The sequence below is a fragment of the Borostomias antarcticus genome, assembly GCF_949987555.1.
Source record: "Borostomias antarcticus genome assembly, chromosome: 6".
NCBI classification, from domain to species: Eukaryota; Metazoa; Chordata; class Actinopteri; order Stomiiformes; family Stomiidae; genus Borostomias; species Borostomias antarcticus.
The window spans coordinates 21,994,675-22,019,061 of NC_140239.1; the positions used below are offsets into that span (position 1 = coordinate 21,994,675).

General features: G+C 44.0%; 1 protein-coding gene across 2 annotated transcripts in view; it reads right to left on the minus strand.

Moving 5' to 3' along the window:
* Positions 1-1,320: 1,320 nt before the first annotated feature.
* The window catches only part of cd2ap (CD2-associated protein), a 68,746-nt gene continuing 45,679 nt past the window's right edge, over positions 1,321-24,387 (minus strand). For both annotated transcript variants that reach the window (XM_084439953.1, XM_084439952.1), the window contains 8 exons: positions 22,160-22,222; positions 17,825-17,960; positions 17,302-17,411; positions 14,577-14,689; positions 14,125-14,208; positions 8,685-8,980; positions 7,811-7,874; positions 1,321-3,792 (listed from right to left, as the gene is read on the minus strand). In XM_084439953.1, the coding sequence (XP_084296079.1) occupies positions 3,751-3,792; positions 7,811-7,874; positions 8,685-8,980; positions 14,125-14,208; positions 14,577-14,689; positions 17,302-17,411; positions 17,825-17,960; positions 22,160-22,222 (908 nt within the window). In that variant the 3' untranslated portion in view covers positions 1,321-3,750. The remainder of the gene's footprint in view (positions 3,793-7,810; positions 7,875-8,684; positions 8,981-14,124; positions 14,209-14,576; positions 14,690-17,301; positions 17,412-17,824; positions 17,961-22,159; positions 22,223-24,387) is intronic.

A 24,387-nucleotide genomic window follows, 5' to 3' on the forward strand; every position in this document is an offset into this window, starting at 1 on the left:
TAGACTGAAATAAAATAATTAAGACAGCACGTATTATATTGGCACGTCATTTCTGTGACTTTACGAATGGCCATGGTTGAACCTGCTGGGGGGTGACCCCCCACCAATATAGCCTTCATGGGCATGGAGGCACACAAGCCTTCCCACCACGACAAGGTAGCAATATGTAGGAAGGATGAGTGGTGTGGTGAGTGTATGTAATGTGTGTGCGCAGTGTACTGTGGTGGGTGGGCAGTGTGTGGCAAGTATGTTTATATGTAGTGAGTGTGTGCAGTGTGTCTCAGGCATCTGCATCATCTGCAAGGGAGGAAAGTTCAATTAGCGACATAATGACATTGAATGGAATGCATGCAGTGTGGGAATAGACAGAGTATAAAAAATACACACTTAGCCTACCTGGAGTTGGCAGAAAGATGGGCACTGATATGGAGCCTACCTGGAGTTGGCAGAAAGATGGGCACTGATATGGAGCCTACCTGGAGTTGGCAGAAAGATGGGCACTGATATGGAGGGCCACACAAACTGTGCCTCTGCTAGGGCCTGCTGCCTGTTCTGCAGGTCCAGCCTCTCACGCTGCACACCCAGCCTCTGCCTCTACACCTCCAGGAGCTCCTCGCTGCAGTCGCACCTCGCATCCGTGGTGTTCAGCTGCCTCTCACGGGGGGCGGGGGGGGGACGTCATGGGGTGTGTGGGGGGTGGGGGGAGAGCGTGTCGACGGGGTGGAGCGGTCTGACCACGCTGGGGTCTCCTCTCCAGAGGACTGGGAGGCTTGGGGTGATTCAGCTGAGGGCTGGGGTGACTCAGCTGAGGGCTGGATGTTGGAGGGGCCCTCTCCAGACTCCAAATCATGGCCACCAGTGATGCCTTGAGAGGCTGTGAGGCCGATGATCGATAGGGCCTTCTCCTCCTCCGGGGTGAGGGAAGGCACGGTGCTCTGCCTCTCGGCGCACTGCCACTGCAGCACCGCGCCAAGGGACAGCACCTCTAACGATATATCTGTATCTTGGGATGGACCTAACGATGTATCTTCAGGTGCCCACTAAGGGATAGTCTGGGAAACACTCGTAGGAAAAACTGTCCCTTCGCCAAGGTATACCTTGAGAAGCGTCGTAGCGCGAAAAAGTTCGGTGAATCTGGGAAACGCACCCCTGTATGATGAAGTGTGAGACAAATAAAGCTGACTTTGATGATTTCAAACTGGTGATGACAACCTACAGTATACTGTACACTCAAACCCGTAACATAGCACAAACCATAAAGACACACATGACTGTAAATAAAGATGATATTTATTCATTTAGGAAAGAATCTCAGTTCATGCAATTTATTTTTTACAGCACATGTAAACAAGATCACTTGGAAAGATGTTAAATGTGCACCCAACCTCCTTTAATCTCAAACAGGGGAATGTACTGTTATAGCATACCAATGACTCATATGAACAGCTATTTTTTCCGACTGCTTATCTTTTTGCTCAACCTCAACGTTAAGCCATGAGAAACATGGAGGCATAAGACATTTAGGCATAAGACATTTCTGAATCTTATTGCTTCAGGGAACAACAGGAAATTGTCTTGCATCAAGTCAGAGAGCTTACTGGTTGTCAAGGCCAACACTAGAATCCATCCTCATATAAACATTCAAGACGCACAGACCCTCTAACACACACACACTAACACACACACACACAGTTCCCTGATCAGGAATGTTCTCTCCTAAGACTGGATGCCTGAGGAAGGTACACATACACACACGGGTGTACTGGTGCAGAAGGATCATATTTTCTTGCTGGATAAGATATTTGTGAGATCAGTGTATATATATATATAAATATATATATATATATAGAGAGAGAGAGAGAGAGAGAGAGAGAGAGAGAGAGAGAGAGAGATAGGTGAGATGCAATAATCAGCTAACCTCTAGAACAGAGAAGCAAGCCTGTCCACTATCGCCTGGATCTGGGAAGTAGGACAAAATCCCTCCAACCACGCGGAGTACAAAAAAACAAACATCAGAAGCTCCCATTCTCTGCCTCAAATCCATTCCAACGTTGGCTTGAGGGGCATGCACATCCCTCCAATCCATTACAAGCGTATAACCCTAACCCCAAGGGGAAAGTCCTTCCAAAGTGTATCTTCATGATTTGTCTGAGCTGTATTCTAGGACATGTACTGTACCATCAACCATCACTACCGTCCTCTGATTCTCCTACCATCCTCCATCACTACTCTGTAAGGCCTGATAACCATGACAGTGTTACTCGATTAATAACTTGACACACACACACACACACAGCTAACAATAAACATGGTGGGGCAGCTGTAGCTGTCTGCTGGCTGTAGAGACAGGGCCAGCTGTAGCTAGGGCTCAGGGCAGAACACAACGGTGCATAGGTACCCAGCCAGACCACACCTTCCCACCAGACCACGGACTGGGACCAGGGGCCTGGACTGTGTGTGCATAGTTAGCTGAGTAGACATCTCTCTGCTCTCTCTCTCAGAGCCATGGCAGGACTGGGACATAGCAGATGTTACTGGGTGAGCATGATGGCGCGCCAGGGTCCAGTCAGCTGGCTCTGTCCCGGCTTCAGGAGAGCAGCAACAGACGAGAGATGAGCAGACACACAGACAGACAGAAGTCACGGCCGTGTAAGATTACAGGTTTTATCTTGAATGTTGAAAAGAGAAAGCTTTCTCTTTGAAGCACACATGATTTTGTCTTTTGAAAGAGCTGCACGGTGTTGAGAGGAGGGTGGAGAACGTCTGGCGTACAGTGCAACATCACTGACCAGCCAGGAGCAAGCCACAGGCCATGCGGTGGTGTGAAACCATGTCTCTTCTGTTCAAGTAGATAACTATTGGCTGTATTTTCTGATACTAAATATAGGGTCTATATATATTATACACCTTTGCAGAGATCAGCACTCCCACTTTCTGTAGGAACTATTTGACGTGACTTGTACGAGTAAAGAAATAGAGCCTTCTATAAAATCTGACTAGGCTGGTCAGGCTTTTAATGCTGCAAGTCTGCAAGCATCAGATACATGGTAGCTCCCAATATCAACAACTGGAAAATCATTTAAACAGGCACGGTAGTGTTACCCTGGATAGGAATGTTAGAAAACAAACAAAAACAAACAACAACAAAAAGCATATTTCTCCCAGGTGATACAGCAATGGAGTACATCAGCGCTGTAGCAACAAGGCATAATAACATATCATTCTTTATGATCTGCAGAGACGACTATGAGGTCCCTGGAACTGAAATCATTATTTGTCTTTTTAAAATCAACTACTTGCAAGTCGTAAAAAATAAGAAAACGAAAGGAATCATCCTCTTTCTTTATACAGGGTCAGTAGTATAGAGAGCAGCCCTTCCCCTCCCCAAGGAACCCAGGACAGGACAGGAGTGGGCGGGGCAGGACAGGACAGGAGGGGGCAGGCAAGGAGGGGGCTGCCAGTCCAGCACAGTAGTAATTAAGGCCTCAGATCATTTTGCGTTGGCAAGAAAACTAAAACAAACATAACAAAAGACATTAACATCTGCCTCTTAATTACTTAACACATTTTTATAGCTAGAAAAACCTTTATATGTGCAAAAGATGTAATCTTACAAATGTGGAATAGGTTTGTGATAACTAGAAGGATTGTGGGAGGAGTCTCTCATCCTCCACCTGTGGGTCTTTGTCCAGCTGCTATGACAACAGGCGGTGTGACGCTCCCTGCTGATTGGGTGGAAGATGCCGATATTCACGTGGATTGAACTGTCCTCTTCAGTTTCTCTAGCTCCACCTGACAGACACACACAGGCACAAACACACACAGATACACGCACGCACGAACGAACAGTCACACACACACACATACACACAGGCAAACAGTGGGTCACCTTCTAGTCTCTACATCTCATTTGTAATAAAAGATATTATGCTGAACCTAATCCATTCTCCAGACTCGAGGCTCCAGGTGATATTCAGTGATAACCTTAGAATATCAGAGATGTGGAGTTTGAATACCTGAGTCTGTCCTTACAGCAGGATTCAGCACAGTGCAGCGGGCATGGCTACACATGGACAGTAGCACGGTGTGTGTGTGTGTGTGTGTGTTACGATATGATTTAGCTTAGCGTATTTTCGGTTAAGATTAGTATAGGGCTGTACCTGACACTGAATTTTGTGAGTTGGATCAGATTATCCTCTTCAAGCTGTATGCCTAGGCTGAGGGGAGACCGCAGGAGTCGGAACAGCTGTCAAACTTTAAACTAAAACTCACAGGCAGCACAATAAAAGACGCCTATTTTTCTTGCTAAACATGCATCATCTAGCCCACATTGTCCATCTACTTCGGATGCCCCCTTGCTTTTATGCAGTGTTTCCCATAGCCTACGGTTGGGCGATTTGACGATAGTCTCCTCAACTGCACATTTCAAAGCATGCGCGAATAGGCTCTGCGTTTTGCAGCAGTCAACAAGGACATGTTTTGGCTGTCACTAAAGCATTTTCACGGACGTTAGAGCTCTATGGGAAAAAATATTTTTTCCACTATATCAGTCGTAAGCCTCCTTTTACTGCACAACAAATAGCTATAGTAATAGCCTACTGTAGGTCTAAAACGAATTATTGGCCTGTCCTATAAATCACATGGCAAGTGAGGGGTCTTAGCCCACTGGTGCATCTTGACAGTGGAGCAAAAAAACGACTGCTCGACTTAAAGACTCAAGGGTCTACGACTGATGATTCAACTTGTCGACTTTGAGGGGGCAGCCCTAGATTAGTTTATGTTCATATTTTGGTTAGGGTTAGTTTTCATATTTTGATTAAGCTTAGTTTGTTAATATTAGTGGACTTGTACGTGAGTGTAGGGACAGGCTGATGACACACAAATGGGGGCGTGGCATTGGTTTTATGAATGGGAAGTGAATTCAGCTGGAGGAGCGCAAGGCTGGGACACGATGTGAGCACACGCTATGGAGACTGGATGGACCGCAGCCTCCTGCCTGGAGGGAGTGGCACGAAGAGACTGTGTCCGGGGTGGGAGGTGTCGGCTGCAATCTTCCTAGTCTGCTTCAGGGTCCTGGAGTTGTGCAGGGCCAGGAAGGAGGCCAGGAAGATTGCAGCCGACTGTTTTATTAATATTTTTTATAAAAGGAATTGAAATAGCCTGTACAATGGGTTGGCTGCACAGTCAAATAGTTTTCTAATTAAAATTTTCTCTTGTAAATATGTAATGTAAAAACAACAGATGTCTATGTCCAAGCATTAGATAGTTTAGGCTATTTTCAATGAAAATTTGATGGGACGTCAAAATGATGGACAGACATGTGCAAAAAATGAAGGCACATTGTGTGACAGACAATCAATGAAGTCTTCCAGCATGAAGTAGTCTATTTAATGCTGCAGGTTGAAGGAATGTGCAAATGGCCATCCTCACTAGGCACTCTTGACCGGCACGGTAACAGGGCTTTTTAGACGGTGGTAAATGTCCAGCCTGAAATGTCATCCTCTGGAGATCAGTGAGGTTCTGCTGCTTCCGCAGGGCATCAATGACCCTCCAGATGAGGAGGTTCAACCAACCCAACGAAGGCACTATTACACACGGCCTTATTACACACATTCAACCTTGAATATATTGCCAAAGTACTAATCGAATGATTGTTCCATGTCATGACCTGTGGCGGATTCCATTAATGTGCTAATCGAGGGACATTACAGTCAGCCATTTACATTACAGTCTTTATCCAAAGTGACTTAGAATAATTGCATTTAACATATAGTCATTGAACCACTACTCGCCAGAACTTAACAAGTGCATCTCCTTTCTTAACAAGTGACTTGAGGGTAGGCTAAATCTAATGCTGAAGTCACGGTTCCCTGAAATCATAGAATCATGTCCTACATTCATTCATTCAAACTTTTATTTAAAACTCAGAAAATCCAACGACAATAAATAATAAAATGACAGATATGCACAATGGGCCTCATTCACCAACGAAGTAGAGAAGTTCTTAAGAAGCATTTCTTCTTAAACTGTACTTACGCCGTTTCTAAGAAAATTCTGGCATTCACCAATGGTTTCTCATCTGGGATTTGTTCTCAGCTAAGAATAGAATATACGAACACTGAATAGCAGTCGCAAGTAGGCCATTTGAGTGCGGAAATGTAGACTATGCAAAAATGGTGATTGTGGTCAGCTCAATTCTACAGTTGGATGATATATGATTGAAATACAATTATATTTGCATAATTCCCAACAACGTGTCCTAATTATAACCATAATTTCCATTGTGTGCGTCAGAATATCCGATATGTCATTGTTTAAATCATTTCGCTCCGAATTGCTTGTTATTCGTGTTGATCAGTCTTGAAGATGTCAATAAAATACTTACATTGTGTTTTAATAATTTGTGATTTTGATGTAAATTAATGTGTTGTGTTTTAATTTTTTGACCGTTCTGCAAAAGCACCGTGAGATTTCGCTGTATACGCCTATATATAATAGCCTACCAACAAATCCATGACCATGTCATCAATTGGCGGTCACCTCAATTCTACAGTTGGATGTGTGTTAGTTCACTAGACGGAGAGTCTGCTGCGGAGAGGGTGGTAGTCCGCGTCCCTGGTGTCTGTATCCATATCGCCAGCGGTGCGCACACCCAACAGTGCTGTTGTCCCTATTATGGCACCAACGTGCTGGTCTGGCCTGCATATCTCTCCTCAAGATTAAACATTCACGATTCCTTTATTTGTCACATGCAGCCTAATGTCCAGTCACAGTGAAATGTTGCTGCCAGCTCCAAGGTTATGGTCATTACAGATAAACTCTAATACTCAATTTACAAATGACACAATAAGGACCATTTCTATACAGTATGTAGATAAGATCAGATAGGGTACCTCTTTTGTCAACGGCTAGCGTTGACAGCTGTGTAGGCTATATAGCCTACATTTTTGTAGTCTGTAGGCTATTGTATATTGTATTCTATCACGTTGACATTTTTCACTCTTCTGCCTCGCTATGTTTATGCACCAAGGCAAATTCCTCGTAGTAGGAGGCCTAGCCTACTTGGCAGAATAAAATCGGATTTTGATTGCCCACGCTGGATTCGATATGCAGTCCTCTGACTTGCTAACGCACCTACAACCCCACCGAAACCATTATGCTATCGAAAAGCTGACGAGTCGAGTGCGCGAATGACCAGTATTCATTCAGAGAAGTGACATCTGCGCACGACCCTGTAGTTGCATATCCTTATATGGGGCTGGCGGGGTGTTTACCTATGCTAATTCATGTGAGCGGCCACAAGCTTGGAACTTGAAAAACCACGAGATTCGCCATTAAGAGAAGGCAGGTGCGAACTCTTCCAGCGGTTTACGAACACGTTGTGAATCAGACGGGAGCTTTCCTTAGAAACGTTCTTAGGAAGAAATTTAAGAACAGAACTTAAGAAGATATTGGTGAATGAGGCCCATTGATCTCAAGGATCATGAACTTGAGATGGCTTCTGATTTAAAGTAGTATTTTACAGGACAATATGACCGATAAGCTATCCAATGTGCCAAGCGATTGAATGTGCAGACGACCACTCCCCTGTCCATGCGCATCATTTGTTTTGGCATAAATAACTTGGTCGTGAGAATAGCCTGTCGTGGCTTTCGGAATGGCGTGCTTTTGGGTGTAAATGGTGTTTTTGAAGGAAGGTGTGTGAAGGGTGTGTGCATTCAGCTGGGAAACACGTGTGTTCTGTGCCGTGAGTGTGTGCATGTGTGTGTGTGTGTGTATGTGTGTGCGTGTGTGTCAGCTGTAGATGTACCTGTAGGGCCACTCGTTTTAACTTCTCCTCATCCAGTTCTCCTCTCAGCTCTGCGATCTCTCTCCTGCGCACGCACACACGCGCACGCACACACACACACACACACACACACACACACACACACACACACACACACACAGACACACAAACACATTGTCTGTCAGAGCTGCAACACATGTCAGGAAGCAAACACAATTTCAAAGTTTAGAAGGTTGTGGTGTTATAATGTATCACTAGGACTAGGGGGACACTAGAGGATTAGAGGAACACTAGTGGATTAGAGGAACGCTAGAGGACTGGAGGAACACTAGAAGACTTGGAAAATGCTAGAGGACTAGGGGAACGCTAGAGAACTAGGGGAACACTAGAGGAACGCTAGAGGACTAGAGGAACACTAGAGGACTTGGAAAATGCTAGAGGACTAGGGGAATGCTAGAGAACTAGAGGAACGCTAGAGAACTATGGGAATGCTAGAGGACTACGAGAATGCTAGAGGGCTAGGAGAACGCTAGAGGGCTAGGAGAACGCTAGCGGACTAGAGGAGTGCTAGAGGACTAGAGGAGTGCTAGAGGACTAGAGGAGCGCTAGAGGACTAGGGGAGCGCTAGAGGACTAGAGGAACGCTAGAGGACTAGGGGAACGCTAGAGGACTAGAGGAGCGCTAGAGGACTAGGAGAACGCTAGAGGACTAGGGGAACGCTAGAGAACTAGGGGAACGCTAGAGAATTAGAGGAACAATAGAGAACTAGTGGAACGCTAGACTAGGGGAATGCTAGAGGACTAGGGGAGCGCTAGAGGACTAGGGGAACACTAGAGGTCTAGAGGAAAACTAGAGGACTAGAGGAACGCTAGAGGACTATGAGAATGCTAGTTACATCTGATGGGTCTTCAGCAGCTCCACCGAGAGCAGCATTTCTTTCATCTGGGCTCGGAGCTCCTCCAGCTGGACCCCCTGGTCTTCAGGTTCAGCCTGGGATGCAGGCTCCATGCTAGGGCTGGGGGCCGGCGCAGAGCTGGGGGTGGGACTAGGGGCCAGTGCAGGGCTGGGAGCTGGCACAGAGCTGGGGGCCGGCGCAGGGCTGGGGGGCGTGGCAGGGCTGGGCTTGGGCTCTGTGCTGGCCGGGCTGGGTTTCTGGACGGGAGTGGAATGGGAGAGAGTAGACATGGAAGGCTGTGGGGAGACAGAGACAGAGAGAGGTCTTTGAGAAAACATTGACAGACATTACGCTACGTCATACGTTTTAATATTTGTGGTCACATTTGACAAGAAATCCTTGAACACAAACAATAATAGATGCACAAGCTTTGGAAATCTCAACGACATAAGTTTCCAATCTCAGTCTATGGATACAGGAAGCAGCACCTCCTCCATATGTGGCAACTGCCAAGTATCACAGATATCGAAGAGAATTTTGCCAATGCCTTGGCCCCTCACAACTAGCCTGTGGACATTACCTAGGCTTCCAAATATAAACACCAGTAATTTACATTTGTTGTAGATGTATGTTGTATAATAGCATCTTTGAGCAGTTGGTACTTTAAAACTTTGGTAAGGAATGCCTCTTCCAGACTGATCGAATGTACAACCTGCTTCTAAAATAGTGACTTCTCTACTGTCCTCATCAAATTCAAATTCAAGCCGTAAGCGGCTATACAAGGTCAAGCTTCAAGCAACCAGGCTGCAACGACCACACTGCAATGAGAGCACGCAGCAAGGAGTGCACGCAGCAACGAATGAGAGCCGCAAGGAGCATGCACAGCAGCGAATGAGCACAGCAACGAGCGCGCGCAGCAACAAGCCCATCAACAGGCCATACTATTACAGCACATTTAAGTTATAACATCAACGAAAGCGTGATGGGCATGGCTTTGCACATAATGCATAATGTACTCCCGTCCCGCCTGCACCCCCACCACCAGTGTGTGTAGGCTACTGACCATGTAAGTGCTAAAGTCACGCAACTGCTTCGACGTGGTGCAACATGGTAATGCCTTCTTCAAATCCAGTGAGTTTAATCTCCCTAGATTATTGGCGTGCAAAATTATAAGCACTTGAACTTTGTGGCCCAATTTATTTTTTTGAATGTAATTTTTGAATGCCAGTTTCTCTGCCATCTTGGATTGGACTTAGCTGTTAACACCATATAGGGAGACATGCACCCTAAACATACCTGAGAAATTTCAGTCCAATCAGATTTAAAGTTTATGAGAAGAAACTTTTTGTAGGTTTTGCCAAATTTTCAACCTGCCGTCAAATCCATCATGGCGGAGACTATGGCATATGGCAAAGTTGCTCCTCATGAGGAATGACGTATGTCTACCAAGTGTCATACATTTTCGTCAATCGGGGCGGACATGGCAGCATTGTACGCTAAATTGCTTATTATAGCGTGACCTATGGGCGAATCATGGTGAGTCTTTGTGGCGTAGTTACTCATGGTCTGTAGTTGCGACATGCCGAGTTACAACATTTTTGGTGGAGGACTTCAACAGTTATTCGAGGGCGTCAAGGAAAATAATAAGAATACAAACAATTACAATAGGGTTCTACGCACCTTCGGTGCTTGACCCCTAAAAAGTGTTGCTTGTCCAGAAACTGCTATGGACACTCTCTTACAGCTCAGCTGCCAGTTGGATTGGTTAAACTCACTCCTCAGTATAAATACTGCCCGGTCAATCGCTAGCTTTTCAGTGACACAGGTAGTTAAACACACACAGAGAGTGGTGTAAATCCAGAGCTTGAGTAAGAAAGATAATTTGTAGTAGTACTAAGCATTTTCCTGTCTCCCTGTCACAGTGCAGTCCAGCTGTATAAGAGAGTGCTCCAACTACACCTATCACACCATGGAAGTGAGAGAAGACACTCCCCACTTCTCCCTCTCAATCGTCCTTGGGTTAATCTTCGGGAAATATTTGTCTTGTAGATGTGGTAAGTGCATCAAGAGCTTATTCTTCAGTAGCTTGCTTTTGGTTTGTTGTTTTTAAGATGGGGGCTGTATATTTTATGACTTCAAGCATGTTTCTGTCTCCCTGTCACAGGGCAGTCCAGATGTAAGAGAGCACTCCAACTCTTCCTGTCACCAATCAGGCCATGGAAGTGATAGAAGATGCCCCACTTCTCACTCTCAGTCGTCCCTGGGCTCATTTTCTGGAAACTCCTCTTCCAGACAAGGCACAGGTGCAGGACTCTCAACTTTCAGAGATGGTAAGAGCACTGAACAGGTCGAGTCATTTGATTGTAGTTATCAGTTCCTGTCTTGCAAGTGCAGCATTAAGTGTGCAGGTACTGTAGATTGCCATTTTCTCTTTAGATAAATTGTAGATACATATCAGGATTAGGCTATGGTTGATTAAAAATGTTTTTCTTTATCATTGCAGATGCTGTTCAAAAGAGGGACAGCAAGACCACAGACCATGAGATATTGTGTGCCGTGGCAGACCACTTTAAACGTGGTATATCAACCCAAAATAGGTGTGCTCTGTTGGATTGATTTTAATTATGCTATATGCTATATCTGTTTACTAGCATATAGCATTTTTCAAAGAAAAAAAAAATGTTTTAAATGCTGTTGTGCTATGTGTGTGTGTGTGTATATGGATTTTAGCCGTTGGCTTATTTGCAGTGGTCCTAAAATATGAGACTCTTAACCTTTGAATTTGTATTGATTTGTATTAATTTTTATGTCTTGTGAGACTCTTAATTTGCATCTTGCAGTGATCTTTTAAGTGTCAGGCCTATCAATATTTTGAGAGCATCATGTTGCAGTAATCTTATCTTCATGCGTCAATAGGGAAGTCCCTCTTGGAGGCTTGTCAGCGCTCCTCTGAGGAGTGAGTTTCACCAGCTTCTCCACGTTTCACTTGGTTAAACTCACTCCTCTAAACTCACTCCACACCACTGGACATCCGGGTCACAGCACCATTGTAACCATCATACCCTCATCTGCGTTGTGTTCAACAGTTCTACCCATGTTAAGGGGTTAAAGGTACCCTGAGGAGTTTATTTTTGGTTACGAAACAGTCTCATTTTAATGTGGGTGAATCTTTAGATTATTATTTTGTGGTCGGGTCGTCCAGAACGTCCTTGGAATGACGAAACGATTTACTGCAGTAGCCTACGCCGCCGACAGAGACAGCGCGAGTAAATATGACCGTTATATATTGTCAAAAGTAACGTTACTAGTAATACATATGTAATTACCTCGTCGGTGGCCATCGTTCCCTCTTCAAAACACCCGCTCAGGTAGCTAAGGTTTACAACAGTGCGCAGGGAGGCTCATGGGAAATGTGGTCTTTTTGGGCAGAAAACACTTCCGCTTCCCGAAACTCCTCGTAGGGCCTTTAAGGGTGGGATTCATGTTTGACAAACTGTTCCGCTTGATAGATAGATGTGAGGCAGACACGCCGACAGTTGCGTCAATAGGGGCGTCCGTCTTTGAGGAGTGAATTTCACCAGCTACTCCACATTTCACTCAGTTACATATACTTCCCTAGTGGCCCTGTTTTCTGTCTACTTTTTAAAGGTATTTTCTTTTAAATGTTTTGAAGGCTATTTATTATTCTCCAAACAATTTGAATGCATGGTTTTGTATTTTGTACTTGTCTTATTTTGAGAATCAAATGATGATAGGATGATATCATAATAAAAAAAATATCATTAATTGATGGTCGAAATTAGTTTGAATTCAAGATGTCTTTTCAACAGCCTTAAAAAGATGCCTTTTGGCATATTTCTAAGGCCAGTGGATTTTAAAAGTTACTGGCCCCAATGTTGTATCACTAGCCTGGAATATATAGCCAAATTTAGCTAACGCTTAAGCGGCAAGCATTTTATAGAATCAGATATCAGTGGTTTGTCACTGAGTGAAGAGTGCTTCTACAAGTGGTTGATCTCATCATCATGCCTCAGAAGAATGACGTGATACAAGTACATGTAAAGTCAATGTTTATTATGGTACATTTTAGTACATTTAACAGCAAAAGGCTAGTTAGCTAGCTATTTCACTTAAGAGCTGTCTAATGTTTTCACTCACTTGTCTGCATACGCTGGCATACTGTAGATCGGCAAAGCTTGCAAAATACTTCTCCCTTCTCCTCATCATACCCTAGCCAGTGAGGCTGGAAAGCTCTCTTTCGGGGTTTTTCATACTCCCTGTCATTATCGCGCAGTGCTTCTGGTGAAAGGTGGTTTCTTTTTTCAGTGTTTTTTTTGGCAGGTTTTTGGCCGGCAGCAGGTGCCTTCAGAAAGATTTTATTAGCGGCTATTGATTAGCGGCTATGTACAAGGTATTCGGCTGGCTTGTCTTCACATTCAAGTCCTGGCGCGGCCAATCAGAGTAAAGGCTTGGAGGTTTGGGGCGAGTTGAACTTCAGCCCTGACAAAATGTAGCAAACATTAAACGGTGTGTTGGAACACTGCTGATTGGGTACAGAGAAAATGTGCACAGAGAAAATGTGTCGTTTAACCTGGAAAGCATAGCAAAACAAACACTTTGTCAGGGCTGAACTCATCCGTGATCATTGTATCTCTGTGCTCTCTGCCTTGTTTGTGGAATGTGACTGCAGCCGCGGTGCCTGCCTATTCTCCGAAAACAATTCGTAGTCGCGAATCTTTAAAAAATGTGTTTTATTATGGGAATACAATTGTAAGCTTGTCTCTCTCTCTCTCTCTCTCTCTCTCTCTCTCTCTCTATATATATATATATATATATATATATATATATACACACACATATATATCTTTTCAACGCCTTTTCAAGAAAATTTCGAACCAAATTTAGACATCTGGCAAAGATCTGTAAAAGATGCCTTTTCAACGACCTTAAAAAGACGCCCTTTGATCAATTTGAATCAAATCCCTATGTTTTTTAGACGTCTGGCAAAGTCGTCTTTTCAACGACTTCTTGCCAACTGGGATAGCCTGTGTCTTTGTAATGGCTAGCTATAGGTTAGCTGTGGGTGACCCTTCTGCATCCTAATGCTGTGCTTCTACATAACATTCCCTTCATATCTCCCCCACCCCCCTCCCTCTCATGCAGTGCATAGAATTCTCTCTCCGTCTCCGTCTCTCTCAAAGTCGGAGAGGTGTACTGCTGCTATCTGGAACTGCATGGCCATCCCTCTCTCTGTTCTTCCCCCCTCCCTTTCTCCCTCTCTCTCTTCCTCTCTCCCTCCCATATCTCTCCCCCCCACCCACCCTCCCTTCCTCTTCATAGTGGACCTATTGATCTCTCTCACTTTGAACAGGTAGATGGCCAGAGGCCCGATTAAAGCAGCGTTGCTGGGTTACCTGTCTGGCTTCATTTTATAGCTTACCTTTCTGGTGTCTGTCAGCTTTGGTTTGGCTCCCTCCTCCTCCTCCATCCTGAAAGTCTTCTCCACGTTCACCTCCTTGCTGGGCTGTCAGAAGAGGGTTAGGGTTGAAGGTTAAAGTACATCTGGAAGCAGAGCTTTGTGGAACATGTATGTCCTCAGATGGACAATACAGTCAGATCTGATCTAATGTCATTTACAACATAGTGTGGTTTTTAGACGCGCACGCACGCACGCACGCACGCACGCACACACACGCACACACACACAATCAGAGCAGGCCTGTCTGGAATTTTGACAGTCTTGTCCAGTCAGTCCATCACCCCAGGCTGACCCTGACCTGTCCATCTGGTCTTCATGGAGGGTGTTCTTGAGGACTTCTTCAGGATGACGTACAGGTCAGTCACAACTCAGACCTGTGTACATGTACTGTGTGTATGTGTGTGTCCACTCACAGAGTGTCCTCCAAACTGGGCAGGAAGCCTCCTGCCAGGCATCTTTGGTCTATTGGCGGTGGGGTGGGAGAGCTTCTCCGAGACGGAGGACAGGTCGTCAAAACTCATAAGGTCTACAGAGAAATAGATAGAGAGACAGAGATAGGTCATCAAAATGCATCAGGTCAACAGAAAGAGACTGAGAAAGAGAGAGATTGAGAGACAGAGATAGTAAGTGTGTGTGTGTGTGTGTGTGTGTGTGTGTGTGTGTGTGTGTGTGTGTGTGTGTGTGTGTGTGTGTGTGTGTGCGCGCGTGCGTGTGTTGCGTGCGTGTTCCCTGGATGTTAGATAACAACGTTGGTGTCGTTCGGCAGTGTAAGTTGGAGTAGAGTGAGGAGAGACTTTCCATGTTCCTGGACTCTGACCACCTGTGGTCACTGGTCAGCCTGTCCTGTTAGTAGCTCCTTTGTCACTTTCAGAGGCATCTGCTAGGACAAGGCTTTACCATACATACTTACTGTATTACTTACTCTCTCTCAACATTCTATACTTGTCCTTCACTCTCGCCTCTCTCTCTCCCTCTCTCTCAACATTCTTTCTCCTTCACTCTCAGGCCTGGATTACACTAGTGCGGATGTCCATGGCCATGTTTTCTAACGGGGAAAACAATGCGAACTTGCTTGTAAATTTACTAGCACCTTTCTTTTGTCTTTTTCAGGTGGTCCATTTGTCTTTATCTAGTTGCCCTTCCCCAGCAGAACTGAAGTTAGGGGGGATTGTGATAACATCTTTGCTATTTAGATCTTAGATTTGCTAGACTATTGACATCCTTACATAACCCTGTTGAAGCCTCAGGTCAGGAACCTGGGAGTGGTGTTCGACCCTGACCTGAGGTTCAGCAGACAGGTGAGCACAGTGGTGAAATCGTGCTTTTTCCAACTCCGCCTCATCACCAAGATCAAGCCCTTCCTCTCCTTCCAAGACCTCCACAGACTCATCATCCTGCCTGTGTTCTCCAGACTGGACTACTGTAACTCTCTGTACACCGGGATCTCAGAGGAAACCATCTCTCGCCTCCAGCTGGTGCAGAATGCCGCGGCCAGGCTACTGAAGGGCACCACACACATCTCTCCAGTCCTGGCCTCCCTCCACTGGCTCCCGGTGTGACAGAGAGTACAGTTCAAAACCCTCCTGTTTGTATATAAAGCACTCAATGTTCTTGCTCCAGATTCGCCAAATCACAGAACTCATACAATACACCTCAACATCAAGGACCCTGAGATCAGGTGACCAGAGACTTTTAAACATGCCCCGGTCAAACATGGTCAGCAGAGGGGACCGAGCCTTCTTGGTGGCAGCGCCAAGGCTATGGAACACTCTGCCAATGGACATTAGATCTGTGTGTGTTAAGTTTATGAAATGTCATCATCAGAAATATCAGATCCCACCAAAATCACACAGCTTCTCTATATTTAGCCTGTCCTGAAAGGGTTAATAACTGGCCTTTTCGTTAAGTAAAGTGATTGATTCATTGATTTACAACAGATCGCAAAGGTATTATTTCAGTTATCTATAAAATCAATCATGTTAAAAACTTGGTGCGCAAATCAAAATGGTGCGCTTCAGGGTAGGATCCACAAACCATACATGTATTATGTGAGTGAAACTAAACTCCATATCGTCCATATTCTACTCTTTACCAGTTGTAATCGGTTGCCATTTCCTGTTCCCGTGCCGAGGACTAGCTCACTGTGTGGGTGTCAGATGCCCTGTAATCTACAGATTGCCTCCATACAGTACATACCCATGTAGTCAACAGACTTCCTACATACCCATGTAGTCTACAGACTGCCTCCATATAGTACTTACCCGTGTAATCTACAGACTGCCTCCATACAGTATATACAGTACCCATGTAGTCTACAGACCACCCCCATGCAGTATAGGGCTGTGCAATAAAATCGCTACAGCAATACATCGCAATATTTTTTCATGTGTTACTGTAGCGATTTTCCACGGTACAGTATCGATACAGAAGAAAAAAAACAAAGAACAAGAAATATACAGAACAAGACAGGAAATTACAGAAGAGCATTAGGGCCAACAACAGAGTTTTTTTTTAAGCTTCCAAGTTTTTTCTCAGAAATTCTGACTTTAATCTCAGAAGTTATTTCTGACTTTTTTCTCAGAAATTCTGACTTTAAATTAAAAAATTCTGACTTTAAAGTCAGAAATTCTGACTTTAAACTCAGAAGCTTAAAAAAAATAATCTGTTGTTGGCCCTAATGCTCTTCCGTAGAGGAATAGATGTAGATTGATGAAGAAAATTAAAGATAAAATTCAGTACACTGTACATTATTCATGTTTTAATTTGATCTTAAATGTCCTTACATTCCCTCCGCCCTCAGGATCACCTCCAGGGAACAAGGGATGGAATTGTATTTTCAGCTGTATTTTATTATGTTCAGTAAATTATGTAGTGTATCGCAATGTATCGCAATATGTATTGTATCGTATCACAATGTATCGTGATACGTATCGTGACCCATGTATCGTGATACGTATCATGAGGCCCTTACCAATACCCAGCCCTTGTGCAGTACATACCCATATAGTCTACAGACCGTCGCCATGCAGTACATACACATGTAGTGTACAGACTGCCTACATACCCATGTAGTCTACAGACTGCCTCCATGCAGTATATACCCATGTAGTCTACAGATAGCCTCCATACAGTACATACCCATGTCCAAGGCCCTCTCTCCCCAGTCTCCAGACAAGGTCTTTGGCTTGCTGGGTAACGTTGGCTCCAAGTCTGACTTTGGTCGCGATGAAGGCACCTCACCATTGTGTCTGTGAGAGTGGAGAGACAGAGAAGGAGAGAGAGAGAGAGAGAGAGAAAAGCAAAAAAGATGGATGTAGCAGCAAACTTTAGACTCTGAGGGTTAGGTTTAGGGTTCATCATTAGCTGACACCTGAGTAACACGTATCATCAGCAACGGGTGTGTGAATAGATGGATGTTGAAGTGTATTTAAAGATATAAAGGAGACTTTATGGGTGGTGAAGTGTATATAAAGATATAAAGGTGTCTATGGATGGTGAAGTGTATATCAAGATAGGTAGGTGAATGACTCAATGGATGGATAAATAGATAGAAGTAAGGATTATAGAAGGATACACGTGAACGGTGTGGATCGATGGATGGACAGATGGCTGGATGGATGGGTGGACGACAGACGGATGGAGGGAGGGGGAAGTGACTGACCTGGTTCCTGAGGAGGGGGCGAGGGGCTTGTCAGGGCGTTTGGGGGGCAGGCTGCCGGGCCGTCCCTTGCCAGGTGGAGGTACTGGCTTCTTGGGGGGCACCACCGGGGCAGCAGGCTTACCAGGCTTCTGGTCCCCTGTAGTGGGACAGCCAGAGACACTCAGGCCAGGCAGACAACATCTCCATCATCATCATCACTACTTTCAGGGAGAAACCATCTTCATATATGCTCCACGTGAACTCCTTGATTTCACGACTCTAAGCAGGTGTTGATAATTGCGCTCCAGAAGTTGGTTGAGAGTTCAGTGTACGCATCCCATAATCCCAAGATTTCTTTGTCACATAACATACGTGTAGTCACAGTGAAATGTTGCTGCCCACTCCAAGATTATGCTCAATAACAGAAAGACTTGTACAAATTAACAAGGTACAAATAACACAATAAATATACAGTATACAGTAAAATAAGGGTAAGAAAGATAGATATCGGTCTGGATGGATTATTTACATTTCTAAACCTCCCTAGTGATGTTTCCCAAAAAAAGTTTGATTTAAAAAAAGGTTGTCATATAATTCTGCAGGTGCATTAGTATATGCTCTGTCTAAACAAAGATAGACAGTCTACTGCAAATGAGACTGGTCCTAACCTTTACACTAGGCATGTTTAAATGGAGCCTAATAATCCGATTAACAGGTTTAAAGGCCCAAACTGAATAAAAATGCTCCATATAAACACCTCAATCTGAATAAACATGCATAAACGGATTAATATTTCAGTGGGTTGCAGAGGGGTAGTTTAGACCTTTTCATAAACCGATCAAGTATCATGTAAACGATGAAACAGCTGGCTGCGTTCTTTCTGCACATGCTCTCTGTCAAAAGGGATGTTTGTCTATGGTGGGTAAATTGCTTCCAAGCAGAACTGGACCACAGCGGCCGTTTGTTTTTAATCCTAACGCAGAACTGAACATTATTGGACGTGTAGATGGCAGGAACATAAGGAATGACAACCTATTTCAGTCCACAAAACATCCAGTAAACCGGTGTTATCAACCCACCGCTTCACAGCCATACTGTATCAAACTCACCCAGACCTAATCTCCCCAAGTGCAACACTGGATTAACCAGAGAAACAAACAACCTAATGGTGTGACTCAATAATACTATAGCAGGGCAATTACAATATTTTCTACTGCCTATTTGCAGCTGATGGCATCAACTCTGAGAGGGAGAGACCCTATGGAGCATTTTTGATGTCAAGCCAGGTTTTCACTCACATGAGGGACCCTTGTGTGTGTGTGTGTGTTGACGAGCCCTTTCTGCAGACGTAAAGGTCAGTGTGTAAGAAGCCATTGGAGCGTTTTCTCATTTATTGAACAGAAAAACCTAGATAGAACTTGTGTGTGTGAGACCTGTCACCGTCAATATTCATCCTCAGTGGGCGTGAAGGACATACTGAATGGAATGACTGCTGCAGTGGCACTCCCAGCCTACAGGCATCAGGATACGATCACCAGTGGATAAGATGGAGTTCTGACAGAGCTCAGTAAACATGCTCTGCTAAGATTTATTTACAGATATATTGTAGATTTTGCCTCACTGATATTCTGTCACATTCAGTTATCTCTAGTCCAGGGATAGGGTTAAACCAGTCCATCACCAAATGTGATGACATGACAGATATAAAGCAAAGAAAAGTGTGCAGGAGTATGAAATTTTTCATTTGAAAAATGTATCTAAGGGGATCTTACTCCCAGCCCCACAAACATTTTGGAGTGTGCATGTTGATTTCTACACATGGTATATGTTTTCTAGACTATGCTGCATTCATTTTGTATCGGAAATTCCAGGATTCCAGAGTTTAACGTCAAAATTGTCATCAAACACGCCATCAACGTCAGCTGCTGACATCAATCACGACGGCTACTCTGTGCATCAACAAGTGAAAGCTGTAATAATAATTATAATATAATTATAATTTTAATTACAGGACCTCTAGGCGTCATTAATTCATTACACGGCAATGACACACAATTACACACACGAGTGGCGACACATCACACAACACACACATGCAATCAGGGTCGTCGGTGGAAGTGTTCCCTGCATTTATCCCATCCAATGCTGTCCTCCTCCAGGGGCAGCCAAGAGCCATCATTCATAGTGCCCGGGGACCAAGTCCACATTCTCAGTCCAGGTCTTGGTCAGGGACCCGACTGAAGAGCATCTGCTCTTCTGCATGTTTTTCATGTTGGGTTCTTTTGGGAGGAAACCCTTGCAAACACAGGGAGAACATGCAAACTGCACAGAAAGGCCCGGAGACCCTCTTGCTATGAGGCCACAGTGCTAAGTACTGCGCCACCGTGCCGCGCGTGACTTACAACAATTGCATTTAACGTAGGAAAAGCCAATGTACTACTACTTGCCAGAACTTACAAGTGCATCTCCTTTCTAAAACAAGTGACTAGAGCATAATCTAGTGCTGAAGGCAAAGTGCAAGAATGGAAAGCTAAAAATACAATAGGTGGTTAAGAGAGAGGATCATAGTAGTACTTCTTGGAGAGGTGAGTGTTGAGCTTGTGGCGAAAGATGGGCAGCGACTCTACTGTCCTGACGTCAGTGGGCAGTTCATTCGACCACTTCGGGGCCAGGACAGAAAAGAGCTGTGTCCGTGTGTCGATTGACTGCAGGGGCCTCAGAGTGACAGGGCAACCAGTCGCCCCAAGGTACTGTAGCATACCGTAGTGGTTGGGAGGGGGTGTAGGGTTTGACCATGGCCTGGAGGTACAGTAGGAGGGGGTGAGGAAAGGGTGAATTCTCCTGATATTATAGAGCGGGCATCTGCACGTATGCATATCTGTTCTCTTTTTGTTGTATAGATGTGTAATTTGATTGTGTAATATGTAAATTGTGTATGTGTAACTTATCTGTAATTGAGCACATCTTGGAGCCGGCAGCAATATTTTACTGTGATTGTACACTGTACTGAGTCAAACCCGACCAGATATTGGTCGTGCCAATCACAACCGTTTAGCTAATATGGGGTTTGATACAACGACTACCCACTTGATACAATGACATTAAGACTGGCCCATATTTCTTTGCTCTGATTGGTTGTAGGTCTATTCAATTGCGTTCAGAGGCATTTCCAGACCCTTCGCATTTTTACAAAATTGGGTCTGGCAAAGTCAGCTTAGGTCATCACTGCAAATGAGAACAGAATACTATTCTCTCATTCATTTACCTGATAAGCCTATGAATAAAGTAAACAAATAAATACATAAATAGGTCTAGATTAAATGTTTCACAGTGTTTATAATGCTTTGGTTTCACACAATACTGCATTCACACATAATGCACACATTGTACTCACTGCAAAGTGGTGACTTGCAAGATGCTTGCACCAGATTTGTTTGCACACACACACAGACAGACACACACACACACACACACACACCACAAGCCTACATAAAAAGCATTGTCTGACTCAAACAGTGACATGAGGTTCCTTCACAATAGAGTTGGATCCTTAGAAGCATACTGTTAGTAATGAATAATACACAACGAGGTGTGTTGTTAACGAAAAACATTGCATGACATGGGGTGCAGGGGCTGATTACCCCACGAGGCGCAGCAGAGTTTTCCTTCGCAAAGTGCTTTTTTTCCCCGATAACAGCAAACCTTGAAGTGTATTATCCCGCTTATACTCATATTTTCTACATTAAAATATAAAAGTATGTCATTTATATTTTGCTCACTGCTGACTTTCATTATAGTCCCTATGTCATTGTTATTTTGCTAAAAGTTGATGTTGAAAATGAACACAATGAGTATCTCTTGTAGGGCTCTAAAAATCTGAATAGCGGCAACTACAGTCAGGAGAATCTTGAAGGATTCCAGCCACATGGAAAACAGCATCTTCTCTCTGCATAGATCATGAAGGAGGCACCATGTGCTCAAAGCTCAGAAGGAGTTTCTTCCCTCAAACCATCAGGATTAAACTCAGTAGCTACCAGTAAACTCAGCACAAAAGCATCTTGTATTTATACTCGGTAGAATATACATTCTGTCAAAATATACATATGAATCAGACCCATACATACACTAATTCAACTCGACCAGCATATCATTGCTTTCATGTATATGTATATATTTTGTATCTTGTATTTTACTATATATTGCATTGTTTCTTTTTAGCGTTTTACCTTTCTACATTGCTTAGTGTGTACACAACATAGGAGCTAACAGAAACACATTTCACTGCTTATTGCACTTGTATGATGTGAGAGGATGGAGGCAGGGAGGAAGTAGAGCAGTCAGGAGGGAGTTTCTTACCTCTGTCCTCAGGCCGGGGCTGCTGGGGCTTCTTATCGGCATTTGGGACCTCTGGTTTGGGAGCTAAAAAACGAAACATTTCCCCCTGGTTAGAAATGTGGAGAGAGTACACACACACACAGACAAAATACTGCTCAAGCAACTAACTAAACACATGAAGACTAAAGTATGCAAGCGGTTTCCTGTCTGCACAAGAGTGCAAGTGCACAGACATGCACACACACACATTTCAAAGTGCTAAATCTAAGTAGTGCTCTACAAGAGTGTGTGAGTGCAGATGGGGGGCGCGATACGTGACGTGATGATGCTGCTGCTTTCAATCTCAACCAAACAAGCCTGCAGAATACCACTATGGGAAACTGTGTGCTCAGTCTGAATGTTTTCTCACAAGATAGCACCAGAGCTGAAAGAAGTGCTCAGTACACCTTTGTGGTAAATGTGATACATTAATATGAATATATGAATATATATATATATATATATATTTAAAACATTTAATATATATATATATATATATATATATATATATATATATATATATATATATATTAAATGTTTTAAATGTTTTAAGTGTTTTTAATTTCATGTGCAAAGTATTTACAGTTGTGGTCAAAAGTTTACATACACTTGTCAAGAACATGTATGTCATTGCAGTCTTGAGTTTCCAATAATTTCTACAACTCTTGTTTTTTCTGTGAGAGTGATGTGGCATGGCCTCTAGTGTTTACAGTTTCTATCACTCGGCAAAGACCAGGACATCACAAGAGGTGCAACTTGTCACAAAAAGCTAGGCTATTTTAGGTTTTAAGAGGACCACACTGCAATGCGAACCTATGGCTAGCTACTGCTGTAACATCCGATAATAAACGATAATAAACAACAAGAACACTTGGAATAGGAACCTACATAATAGTTTACAAGTAACAGGCCTACATTCATATAAAGTCATATTATTTATCCCTCCTCGCATTTCACTGGATAGTAGTCTACTGAGTCGGTAGATATAAAGGGATGAATCCCAGACAAATACTTAATACTTCAACTGTATCAACTGTAGTTTTAATAAGGCAGATATAACCTAGTTATGGTAGCCTACATATCATGGTTTTGGCAGTCAAAAGATAACTCAAAGATAGTGAAGGGGAGTCAGATTCTGCCAGGGAGATTTGGCAAAACACCCCGCCACCCTAATTCCGAGAATAAATAAGCTTGAATATGGTGCATACAATACCTCTTCCATGACTGACAATTTCCTGACTAAACTACCTGAACTCATGCAATGATGCGCATGGGCCGGAAAGACCGCATACGATGATTTGTTGCGGACATTTGTATAGTGTTGCCAGTGTCCCGGCCACGACATGGCAAGAATTTATGCAACTGTGATCACCTAATCTGACATGGTGACCATCGTAGAAGACAAAAATATTGTGTAGTCTGTACGGGGCCGGGCCATTAACTTCTTGTGAGTGATTACGATTGACTACAGCTGGTGACTTCTCTGCGCACATTTAAATAGGGCTCATTTGATACAATCATTAGACTAAGCCACAACCGCTACAATGGGAAAGTCAAAGGAGCTCAGCAGGGATCTGAAAAAGTGGAAAGTCACTTGGAGCCATTTCAAAACAGCTACAGGTCCCAAGATCAACTTTGCAAACAATTGTAAGTATAAAGTGCATGGTACAGTTGTGTCACTGCCACGATCAGGAAGAAAATGCAAGCTATCACCTGCTGTTGAGAGAAAATTGGTCAGGATGGTCAAGAGTCAACCGTGGACCACCAAAAAGCAGGTCTGCAATGAATTAGAAGTTGCTGGAATACAGGTATCAGTATCCACAGTCAAGGGTGTTTTACATCGCCATGGGCTGAGAGGCTGCCGTGCAAGAAGGAAGCCCTTGCTCCAAAAGCAGCACCTTAAGGCTTGTATTAAGTTTGCTGCTGATCACATGGAAAAAAAGGCCTTATGGAGGAAAGTTCTGTGGTCAGATTAAACAAAGATCGACCGGAAATATGTTTGGAGGAAACAAGGTGAGGCTTTCTGTCTTGCTCAAGGACACTTCGACACAATATCAGGAGCTGGGAACGAACCGGGACCTTGCAATCCCCAGCCGAACACTCTACCTCCTGAACTACATTGCCGCCCCAGAAAGAGAAGGAAAGCGAGACAGAGAGAAAGAAAGAGAGAGAGAAAACATGTTTCCAGAAATACTGAGGCCAGATGGAAG